Below are 12,777 nucleotides of genomic sequence, written 5' to 3'. Positions count from 1 at the left end.
TGCTCAACTTGGTATGTTTGTATTTTTTTTTTACTGGGTTGGACATCAACTCGTGGTGTTCTTGAACATTTTTTATTGCAGCTTGTAGATTATTTAAAATTAAAATTAACCCAGAGGAGGGTTAATTGCAAAAAGCCGTGAAAATGACCAGCTACGAAAGTAAAGTCACACAAATGTGTCACAAATGTGAGGCTGTGAGAAGTACCCAGTTTACATGATGCTTGTGGGAAGGGAAGTAACAGACTTCGAGCGATTTTAACTGATGCAATGTCTATCTATGGAACACTGGAGCTTTCTAAGTGCGTTTGACTCAATGAAGAGCATCTAATCTCAGCTGGAGCTTTCAGTGAAACATTCATCTTGTAACCAGCAATTGACATCCAAACTAACAGGAAAAAGCAAAATTAATTAAGGATGAGATAAAAAAAAACATCTTTTGTTTGAGAGAGAACTGTTTTTGTTTGGGAGGGGTTAGAATGATATATTTGGTGCAATTTTAACCCAACCTGTCCATCGGAAAGCTGACCGATCGGGTGCAATGCTGATCTTGCTCTCCATTGAGGTTAGTGGCGAGTAATATCAGACAGGATGTAATATCCAGCATTCTGCCCAATCCTTTGGGGTTCTTGCCTGGCCAGTTTGGTTAAAATTAGGCCCATTGTATCTACTTTTCTGCTTCTTCAATCACAACACGTGAAATCAATGGATCATTTATCTTTGAAAAACCAGCAGAGATTCTGTCCCTAACTCACGAGCTAAAAATGTGTAATTAACATTCTCAAATCCACATCCCTCTCTGTTCACAAACCTCGTGAGCAAGAGAGAGCAGGATTCAATCCTATTATCCACATTTGGCCATTATCGCAAACTTGTGTGTATGCAGTCATTTACTGCAATATATTAAAAGTCCTCTGTATGGCACACAAACAACAACTTGTATTTATATAGCGCCTTTAACATACTAAAACATCCCAAGGCACTTCTCAGGAGTGTTATAAGGCAAAACAAATAAATCTGACACGGAGCCACTCAAGAAGATATTACGGCAGAGGTCAACGAGTGTCTTAAAGGAGGAAAGAGAGGTAGAGAGGCGGAGAGGTTTCGGGAAGTTCTGGAGCTTAGGGCTTAGGCAACAGAAGGCACGGCCACCGATGGTTGAGTGATTATAATCAGGGATGCTCAGGAGGGAAGAATTTGAGGAGCGCAGACATCTCAGGGGGGTTGTGGGGCTGAAGGAGATTACAAAGATAGGGAGGGGCAAGGCCATATAAACAAGGATGAGAATTTTGAAATTGAAGCGTGGCTTAATCGGGAGCCAATGTCGGTCAGCGAGCACAGGGGTGATGGGTGAACGGGACTTGGTGCGTGTTAGGACATGGGCTGCCGGAGTTTTGGATAAATTAAATTTTATGGTACTTCTATCATACCTGCTTGTCGCACATGAAAGTGTACTTGCCAAGTGAGAACCTTTGAGTGAGTCCTCCCAGCTCTTACTTTATCCAGCCAATATGACGGCACCGTGCTTCCACACCTGCCCGAGTCTTACTAAAATCAGGTCTCTCACCTCTCCCAGCATCTTCTAGAATGGTGGGTCTTCTCTATCCTTACAGTTTTTGTTTTCAAATTAAAAAGTGGCTAAGAGCTGCAAAGGATGTTGCGGAGCATCACAGTGTTGAGCTGCAGACATTCACTCCGTGCAATCTACAGCCTGCGACCCAAGCCACATCCCTCCCACTACTTGAAGACGCCGGCTTTTACTGCTGCCAGATCCCTCCCACCCCTGAATCCGAGGACAAAGAAGGGAAGCGAAATGGAGAAAAAGACACTGTGAGACCTGTGGTTTCACAGAATCTTTTTCTCCATTTCCTCCCCAGCGCTATTGATCATCGCCCCTCCATGCCTAATGCTACCAATTCTATTGCCCTAATGTGGTGCCACATCCTGGGCCCCTCTGCCATCCGCAACCTCTCCTGACACGGCCAGACCATGGGACCTCACTGCCCACTGTTTTCAGAATCTGAGACTTTTGCCAGTATGACTGGACCCCCGCCCTATCCTCAGTCCTCCATTCCGCAACACCAGTCCACACATTGCTGACAGACCCTGGTATATCTATGAATGCTCCCAGACCCAGCGCGCTCTTCCTCTCCCATGGGGCTGCCATACTGTGGACTATTAAATTGTACGTGGCCTTGCCCCATCCCACTGGTACTGAACCCACAGAGCCATCCAGTAAAGCAAATCCAACATTCCACGCCCTCGTCAGTACTGCCACAGCTCAGAAACATCCCCAAATACTGTGGAAGCAGATCCTCAAATTCCCTGTCACAAGATAAAATCGACATACTTAAGTTACTGTAGATCGGTGGCCCCGATAATACACTAAGTGTTACATGGCATTACACCCCTACGGTCACAAAACAGCCTACCCTCTGACTCACTATGCCACAGCAGATTCTCGCGTACTTCACCAAGTATTGAAGTACCTTTCGAATGGTTATATTTCATGTATTTTAACAGGCAAAATACAAACAGCTGCAATACCACCACTTTCCTAAAGGTGGCAACCCCGAGGTGCAAGAAGACCCCATTTCCCACAGCACCATCAGTCGGAACTTAGTACAATCGCAAAATATTGCGGATCCTGGGATGCGAAACAAAGACAGAAAATACTTGAAACACTCAGCAGGCCAGGCAATGTCCATGGAGAGAGAAACAACAAGGTGAGAGAGACAAACGCAAAGCCACATCTCTTCCAGGAATGCCCACCTTGACGAAGTTCTGCTCTTCTTGCCGACGGGATTTCTATTCCGTCTCTTTCACCTTGCTAATCGGTTACATCTCTTAACCTTTCCAGTTCTGACGAAGAGTCTCAGACCTGAAAGGTTAACTGTTTTTCACCACGGATGCTGCCTGGTCTACGGAGTGCTTCTAGCATTTTCTGTTTTTGATCAGCAGGAACTTGTTGGTGCACAAAGACGAGGAGTTATTAAATGCAACGGTTTTGTAAATGCACAAATTAAGGCATGTGAAATATTGGTGCTGAAATTTCGACTTCCCGGGCCAGTACAAAGTTTCTATGGACCCGGGAAGGTATCGGAAAAGCCGGTTTTCAGCGCACAATGCACATGCGCTGAAAATCGGCTTTTCCGATCTGTCAAGTTTCTGGCTCGACGGATCTCGCGCATATCGGGAGCGAGGACACTTGCAGGGCAAGATTCCCGATATTTACGCACATCTTGCCCAGCAAATGTCCTCAAAAATCTTGCGCCTGAAAAAGCAGGTGTATAGCCTACTTTTACAGGCGCAAGTGTTTAAAAAATACACAAAAACATTTTAAAATAAAGTTATAAAAACACACTTGATTGTTAAAAACCCTCCCCACAACGGTAAGATTATTTTAAGGCACAATTAAAAAAACTTATTAAAAAAATATTTTCCCAACTTTTAAAAAAAAAAAGAACTTTAATTTATGAATCTTAAATATGTAGTGTATTTTTCTATTTTTTTTATTAGTGTTTTTGGAGGGGTTTTCTCATTCATAATAATGGGAACTCCAACTTACGGAGTTCCCATTATTATGAATGAGAAAATACTGTAGCTTGATTGGTTGCCCAGAGCCATGTGACTCCAGCTCCAGGCCTGTGCACATCCCGACATGCATGCCGCTCCAATGCATAGGAGTGAAGGCCTCAGGATCGGAAGTTTGTGCGGGCGCAGCAGGAACAAGTAGGTGCACATCTTTTTAAAAACTTTTTCAGTCATTTGCCCGCGGGAAAACCTTGATCGGAATTTCAGGCCCAAATGACATTTGCAGCTCTCTCCTCTGTCGAAGTGACGACAGAGATTTCCTGAATTAACAACTGAATCTTATCCTGTGAATACAGTATATCTGGCATAGTCCAAACTCCCAGCATGGAGAGCAGCTTTGAAAGAGGGAGAGTAATCACGGGCCCTTTCAAACACGATAACCTAGACAACGCTTCCCCCATCGGCCCGTTTTCCCCAGCATTCCCCACGAGGTCCAGGCACCTCAGCCAAGCATCCATTTTTTCCAACACGTGGTGAATTGTGTGGTAAAATACGAATAAAGCATTACATTTATTTTGAAGTTGTCAAAGTTCAAGAATGTTTGGCCAATGAAACCAAGTTCAACAATTGGAATGTTTTCAAAATTGGTTAAGAACGGCAATTTCACAAAAATAAGTTGGGCTTGATGGTCTTTGGAGAGCCAGAGAAGAGAGGTTAAATGCCCCATTTGACTGCGGAGGGGTAGAAACTAAAGTAGTTTAATTGAAGGAAGGCAGCCACTAATGACAATGCTTCATAAACACTACAGCTAACCTGAGACAATCAACACTCTAAATGGAAGAAAAAATGGGGACAATGTTCCCAGATGATCGCGCTCTCTTTCACCTGTAACAGGATTTGGTCTTAGATGCTGAAGACTTTGAAGCCTCCCTCCCCCCACTAAGAGACTGGCAATTTTCTTATGAAGCAAGATCTGCTATCACTACTGGGGTGAGGTTTTAATGTTTCCGGGCTCGCTACAATATTTAAGATACTTGAACCTCATTGTGAAAGAGCCGGTTTACCCTTGGATGATGATGATTTCATTCAACCTTCACTAGCCATAACTTGTACTCCATTTTTTTGTTGCTATAAAGTCCAACAGCTCATCAATGCATTCCTAAAGAATCATCTTTCGTTACAAGCAAGCTCGAACAATTACCTTGGAAGAAGCCATAATTACAGCTTAGTGTTTGGGCAATGTCAGAACCAGAAAGTGTGCGGCTGGAGCAGTTAACTCAAGACTTCAGGACAGGAACTGATCGGGCTGTTAATTGAGGACAAGCTCAATGAGAGGTTGAGTCAGACCTCAAACCCTCAGTCATAGAGAATGCAAATATGCTGAGTATACTCCACGCACACATCTTGCATGCTAACTACAAACATTGTGCTATATAGTGGAACATTACGATCTCAAACACCAGCTATCTGGATATATTCCCTAACTAAAGCAGTAATCTTAGTACTTACTTCATCTTAAATAGTTTATCCCTGGACTGATTGATCTCCTTAGATTTTGCATGGAGCCAGTCTTCCAGCTGTTTCTTGTTTGGGAAATGCCCCAACAGTGCTACCAGTTCCTCGCTGTGTCTCGACTTTATCTTCCTGATCTGCTCCTCTTTGTCGGCCTAAAAAAGAATTGATTTAAAGTTTCGATAACTATGAAGAAATAAATGCAGCAAAAAAAAAACGCTAATTGCATCAGTGGTGATTCAAGCAAACTTAAAGCGAAGACTGAGGGGATAACTAAAGAGTCACAGCTTTGGAGTTCATCTCCAAAACAAGAGAAAAAGGTGCGACGGCCCAAAGAATCCAGAGTCACGTTTCAGCAATGGAAAAAACAAATCTTCAATTCTCACTAAAAGTCATTGATCAGCTCCTTTTTGATCAATGCAACTGGAATTTATCCCAGACATTAAGCTTGGGTATCCTTCCAGGCAAAGTAACAGCTCTTTTGCCAAGTTCCAAATGGCCTCCACACTGGTCTATTTGTTGTATGTTGGTCACTGGGAAATATTTTGGAACAAGGAGCGGACTCTGGTAGAAGGTTGAAAATGAATTGACCAAAGTAGATCTCGGTGGGCTGAAGTGCTTCGTAGAACAAAAAAGTTGACCAAGCAAAATAGATGGTCAGCTCTTTTGCCGAGCATTCGCAATTCAAACAGCCCATGTGATTGACATCCAGGGCATATCGTCAACATAAAGGGTTAGACTGACAGCCAAATCTAAGGTGACGACGTGAAGCGAGTCCGTGAAGGGGCAGGACCATGATTCTTTGCAGTCCCTTTGAAGGATAGCTCGGTCGGTAGCCAACGGTTTCAGATTGTGGGCTTACATTTGGCCGCTTGCACTCAGCTCACCATCAATCGGAGGCCGTCAGGGAATATGAAGCTAATCAGGTGGTTTTGTGGTAAACCAAATCATGCAAGTGGTGAGGTACTGTGTTTGAAAGATCAATGTTTAGAAGGGAATACGTTTGTTATTTTGACATCGACGGGAATAGCAAACTTTTAATTATTCAGATATATTGCTTATGCTTTGTACTGTCTATTACAACGTCCCGAATCCGGAACTCCAAAAACCGGAATTGTCCAAAAACCGGACATTTTGCACCTAGCTGATGGAGTCGTCTGGAATTATTGTCCGAAAACCTGATATTTTTGATGCAAAAACCCAGCACGGATTACGTCGAGGATTCCGGATTTCAGACAAGAAAATCAAGTCTGAAATCTGGAATTCTCGACTGAATCCGTGCCGGATTTCCGGTTTTGCCAGATTTCAGATCTCGCCGCTCAAAACCCAGCACAGATTCGGTCAAGGATTCCGGATTTCAGACGATTAATTTTCTTGTCCAAAATCTGGAAAAACCCAAAAAGCAGAACGGATTCGGTCCTGAGGATTCCGGATTTCGGACGTTGTACATGTACCTGGTTTCATGTTCATTGCATCGCTGAGATCTGCCGGCATGCTCGCCTCCCTCCAGATGAGGTCATATATCCGCGTCAACAGCGCCTCTCCGCCATACGTTAGCACCTCAGCGGGGATTCCATCCGCACCTGTAGCCTTGTTATTCTTAAGCTGTTTTATGGCTTTGCCTACCTCGTACAACGTTGGGGTTTCACTGAGGTGGTGGCGTGACCATCTTTAAAAAAAGGGACAAGTCTCATTGCGGCAACTACAGGGGAATATCCTTGCTATCAGCCACTGGGAAAGTTGTCGCTAGAGTTCTCCTCAACCGTCTTCTCCCGGAATCTCAGTGCAGATTTCGTCCCCTACGGGGCACAACAGACATGATCTTTGCAGCGCGCGACAGCTGCAGGAAAAATGCAGGGAGCAGCACCAGCCCTTATACCTGGCCTTTTTCAATCTTACAAAGGCCTTTGACACTGTCAACCGTGAGGGTCTATGTTTCGGTTGCCCTCAAAAGTTTGTCAACATCCTTGGTCTGCTCCACGACGACATGCAGGCCGTGATCCTTACCAACGGATCGATTACAGACTCAAACCACACCCGGACCAGGGTCAAACAGGGCTGCGTCATCGCTCCAACCCTCTTCTCAATCTTCCTCGCTGCCATGCTCCACCTCACAGTCAACAAGCTCCCCGCTAGAGCGGAACTAAACTACAGAACCAGTGTGAAGCTGTTTAACCTACGCCGCCTCCAGGTCAGGTCCAAGATCATCCCAACCTCTGTCGTTGAGCTACAGTACGTGGACGACGCCTGCGTCTGCGCACATTCTGAGGCTAAACTCCAGGATGTAGTCGATGTATTCACCGAGGCATATAAAAGCATGGGCCTTACGCATAACATCCGTAAGACAGAGGTCCTCCACCAGCCTATCCTCGTCACACAGCACTGCCCCCCCAGTCATCAAGATTCACGGCGCGGCCCTTGACAACATGGACCATTTCCCATACCTCGGGAGCCTCTTGTCAACAAAAGCAGACATTGATGTGGAGATTCAACACCGCCTCCAATGCGCCAGTGCAACCTTCGGCCACCTGCGGAAAAGTGTGTTCGAAGACCAGGCCCTCAAATCTACCACCAAGCTCATGGTCTACAGGGCTGTAGTAATACCCGCCCTCCTGTAAGGATCAGAGGCATGGACGATGTACAGAAGATATTTCAAGTCACTGGAGATATATCACCAATGATATCTCTACAAGATCCTGCAAATCCCCTGGAAGGACAGGCGCACCAACATTAGTGTCCTCGCCCAGGCTAACATCCCCAGCATTGAAGCACTGACCACAATCGATCAGCTTTGCTGGGCAGGCAACATGGTTCGCATGCCAGACACGAGACTCCCTAAGCAAATGCTTTATGCGGAGCTCCTTCACAGCAAATGAGCCAAAGGTGGGCAGTGGAAACATTACAAGGACACCCTCAAAGCATCCCTGGTAAAGTGTGACATCACCACCGACACCTGGAAGTCACTGGCCGAAGACAGCCTTAGGTGGAGAAAGTGCATCCGGGCGTGCGTTGAGCTCTTCGAATCTCAATGGCGAGAGCGTGAAGAGGTCAAGCGCAGGCAGCGGAAGGAGCGAGTGGCAAACCAGTCCCACCCAAACCAGTCCCTCGGCGAAAGTCTGTCCCACCTGTGGCAGAGTCTGTGGCTCTCGTATTGGACTGATCAGCCACCAAAGAACTCACTACAGGAGTGGAAGCAAGTCTTCCTCGATTCCGAGGGACTGCCTGTGATGATGATGATGATGATTCATGTTCAATAAATTTGTCTGCTGCTTTATAACCCTGCTTTATGAAGTTGAGATATATTCCAGTCAACCAGAGTTCAGTGACTGGGCTTCTCTCCTCCACCTCTGGGTCTCACTACATTGACCAAAGCATTAGGCAGGTAAAGATGCACTCTGATTTGGAGGGGACATGTGCATCACTTACGAACGTGAGAAGTGGTGCTGAACCCAAGGATATAACGTGCCTTTAAAATCCCTGTCATTATACCCTGCTTGGTGTATAGCTGAGGAATCCTTACTGCTCAATATAAATGGAGTGGACCCAACGTAAAAAGGGCATTGGGCAGCTGGCAATGGCCGTATCCAAGTTTCATTTCAGATGATGCCATATATTAGAAGAGTAAAGGGCAAGGCAGTTGTTGATTGCCTGTCACAAGTATTTCAAGGCAAATGTTTCACAAGCCAACAGCTTCTTTTGAAAGATGTTATTCTTTAGTGTCTTCATACAGCGCCATATTGTTAACTACAAAACAATTAATTGACCACCATTTATAGCAGGAGCAAGGGAGCGTGACAGACAGAGACACACACACACACACGTTTACCTTGTCTTTTTTCAGCATTTCCATCTGAGTTCTGGTCGTAGTGTGCAAGTTTAACATCTCCATTTCTTGATCCAGTTTCCGCAAAGACTTGTCGAGTTCTACTTTCTCTTTCTGCAGATTCACCACCTCGGCCTTCAGGCCCTCCACATTGCTGCTGGTTTCTGTACGTTCAAGGTCATGTTCCTAAACAGCCAACAAATTCAGGAACAAGTGAGAAATCAGAAATATACCCAAAACAGTTAGGGATACGGTCAGTAGAAGATAGCACTGGAAAGCAAATGAGTATCAGCAACTTCAATGACGCCATCTCATTCTCCACAAATAGGTGATTTGTATTCCATAGATAGATGAAAGCAACCAAGATGCTTAATTCTTTGATCCCAAAAATGTCTCTGCTGTTTTGCATTTCACACTCTCATATTATAACCCCACTCCCAAATGAACACTCACTGGCCATTCCCATGTACACCATCATATGGAGATGTTTCAATTGAGAAGCTCCAACTTCTCCCTTTTGCTTCTTTTGCCAATCACCTTAAATCTGTGCCATCTGATCATCAACCTTTTAGCCAGTTTACTCTATCCAAATGCCTTATGATTTTAAACACCTCTATCAAATCTTCTCTACTCTGCTCTGAAGAACCACTCAGCTTCTCCAGTCTATCCACATAACTGACGCCCCTCATTCCTGGAACCATTCTTTTAAATCTCTTGTACCCTCTCCAAAGGCTTCACTTTCTTCCTAAATTGTAGCCCCCAGAATTGGACACAATACTCCAACTGGGGCTGAATTAGTGTTACATAAAAGTTTAGCATAACCTTTTGGCTTTTGTACTCTATGCCTCTATTTATAAAGACCAGGATCCCATATGCTTTGTTAACCTGTCCTTCCACCTTCAAAGATTTGTGCACAAGCAACCCCAGGTCTCTCTCTTCTTGCACCCCCTTTAAAATTGTACCAGATCGCATATATTGTCTCTCCTCATTCTTCAACCAAAATGGATCACCTCACGCTTTTCTGCATTGAATTTCATCCGCCATATGTCCGCCCATTTCACAAGCCTGTCTATGTCCTCTTGAAGTCTATTACTATCTTCCTCACTATATATCCAAGTTTCGTGACATCTGCAAATTTCAAAATTGTGCCCTATACATCCAAGTCATAGACAGACTGGCAGACACAGACAGAGGATAAATTGTTATACATGATAAAAAAGAACCTAACCAACAAAGAATCATAGAAATTTACAGCACGGAAGGAGGCCATTTCGGCCCATCATGTCTGCGCCGTCCAACATAGAAACATAGAAAATAGGTGCAGGAGTAGGCCATTCGGCTCTTCGAGCCTGCACCACCATTCAATAAGATCATGGCTGATCATTCATCTCAGTACCCCTTTCCTGCTTTCTCTCCATACCCCTTGATCCCTTTAGCCATAAGGGCCATATCCAACTCCCTCTTGAATATATCTAATGAACTGGCATCAACAACTCTCTGCGGAAGAGAATTCCACAGGTTAACAATTCTGAGTGAAGAAGTTCCTCCTCACCTCGGTCCTAAATGGCTTACCCCTTATCCTTAGACTGTGACTCCTGGTTCTGGACTCCCCCAACATCGGGAACATTCTTCCTGCATCTTACCTGTCCAGCCCCATCAGAATTTTATGTTTCTATGAGATCCCTTCTCATCCTTCTAAACTCCAGTGAATACAGGCCCAGTCGATCCAGTCTCTCCTCATATGTCAGTCCTGCCATCCCAGGAATCAGTCTGGTGAACCTTCGTTGCACTCCCTCAATAGCAAGAACATCCTTCCTCAGATTAGGAGACCAAAACTGAACAAAATATTCCAGGTGAGGCCTCACCAAGGCTCTGTACAGCTGCAGCAAGACCTCTCTGCTCCTATACTCAAATCCCCGAGCCATTTGCCTTCTTCACCGCCTGCTGCACCTGCATGCCAACCTTCAATGACTGATGTACCATGACACCCAGGTCTCGTTGCACCTCCCCTTTTCCTAATCTGCCGCCAGTCAGATAATATTCTACCATCAAAGTGGATAAACTCACATTTATCCACATTATACTGCATCTGCCATGCATTTGTCCACTCACCCAACCTGTCCTGTCCAAGTCACCCTGCAGCCTCTTAGCATCCTCCTCACAGCCAAGAGCTATCTAGCCTAATCCCACTTTCCAGCTCTTGGTCCGTAGCCCTGTAGGTTACGGCACTTCAAGTGCACATCCCAGTATCTTTTAAATGTGGTGAGGCTTTCTGTCTCTACCAGCCTTTCAGGCAGTGAGTTCTGGGTGAAGAAATTTCCCATCATATCTCCTCTAAACCTCCCCCCCCAATTACTTTAAATCTATGACCCCTGGTTGTTGACCCCTCTGCCAAGGGAAACAGGTTCTTCCTATCCACTCTATCCAAGGCCCCTCATAATTTTACACACTTCAATCAGGTCTCCCCTTAGCCTCCTCTGTTCCAAAGAAAACAGACCCAGCATCTCTAATCTTTCCTTATAGCCAAAATTCTCCAGTCCAGGCAACATTCTTGCAAATCTCCTCTGCACCCTTTCCAGTCACATCTTTCCTGTAATGTGGTGACCAGAACTGCACACAGTACTCCAGCTGCGGCCTAACCTTGCTCTTGTATTCCATGCCTTATATTCCATATGCCTTCTTAACCACCTTATCTACCTGGCCTGCGACCTTCAGGGATCTGTGGACCTGCACTCCAAGGATCCTTTGTTCCTCTGCACTTTTCAGTGTTGTACCATTTAATGTGTATTCCCTTGCCTTGTTAGACCTTCCCAAATGCATTACCTCACACTTATCCGGATTGAATTCCATTTGCCACTGTTCTGCCCACCTGCCCAGTACATTGATATCTTCCTGCAGTCCGCAGCTTTCTTCTTCATTATCAGCCACACAGCCTATTTTAACGTCATCTCCAAACTTCTTAATCATGCCTCCAACATTTAAGTCCAAATCATTGATATCTACAACAAAAAGCAAGGGACCTAGCACTGAGCCCTGTGGAACCCCACTGGATACAGCCTTCCAGTCACAAAAACACCCAACCATTACCCTTTGCTTCCTGCTTCCGAGCCAATTTTGGATCCAACTTGCCACTTTGCCCTGGATCCCATGGGCTTTTACTTTTGTGACCAGTCTGCCATGTAGGACCTTATCAAAAGCTTTGCTAAAATCCATATACACTACATCATAAGCATTGCTCTCATCAACCCCCCTGGTTACCTCCTGAAACAATGAAATAAAAACACAATGTTGGAGCAGTTCAGGCAGCCTCTGTTGAGAGGGGAAGGTAGGGTTAAATGTTCAGAACAAACACTGTACTGCAATGCCTTTTGGGGAGAGATTTTTTTTATATTCATTCATGGATGTCGCTGGCAAGACCAGCATTTATTGCCCATCCCCAATTGCCCTCGGAAGCTGGTGGTGAGCCACCTTCTTGAACTGCTGCAGTCCATGAGCTGAAGATTCTCCCACAATGCTGTTAGGTAGGAGTGTTCCTGGATTTTGCCCCAGCAATGATGAAAAAACGATGATATACTTCCAAGTCAGGATGGTGTGCGACTTGGAGGGGAACTTGCAGGTGATGGTGCTCCCATGACTTTGATCCAACAGCCATGACAAAGACATGGTTGCAAGGTGACCAAGATTGCGAGCTAAATATTCCAGGGTACCGGAAGTTTTGAAAAGACAAGACAGAATGGAAAGGGGGGGTGGGTAGCCCTGATAATAAAGGATGACATAAGGACAGTAAAGAGAAAGGATCCTGGCTCAGATCAGGAAGCAGAATCAGTATGGGTGGATAAGAAATAACAAGGGGCAGAAAACACTGGTGGGAGTAGTTTATAGGACTCAAACCATAGCTAGAATGTCTAGAA

At 45.1% G+C, this 12,777-nt stretch overlaps 1 protein-coding gene across 2 annotated transcripts in view; it reads right to left on the bottom strand.

The window, feature by feature from the left end:
- The window catches only part of rad50 (RAD50 homolog, double strand break repair protein), a 215,150-nt gene that overhangs the window by 109,493 nt on the left and 92,880 nt on the right, over nt 1–12,777 (bottom strand). For both annotated transcript variants that reach the window (XM_070878055.1, XM_070878056.1), the window contains exons 11-12: nt 8,870–9,052; nt 5,041–5,198 (exon numbers count right to left, since the gene is read on the bottom strand). In XM_070878055.1, coding sequence (XP_070734156.1) covers nt 5,041–5,198; nt 8,870–9,052 — 341 coding nt within the window. The remainder of the gene's footprint in view (nt 1–5,040; nt 5,199–8,869; nt 9,053–12,777) is intronic.

This window comes from Pristiophorus japonicus, chromosome 4, assembly GCF_044704955.1.
Source record: "Pristiophorus japonicus isolate sPriJap1 chromosome 4, sPriJap1.hap1, whole genome shotgun sequence".
NCBI classification, from domain to species: Eukaryota; Metazoa; Chordata; class Chondrichthyes; family Pristiophoridae; genus Pristiophorus; species Pristiophorus japonicus.
This window is presented reverse-complemented; position numbering and strand designations above follow the sequence as displayed.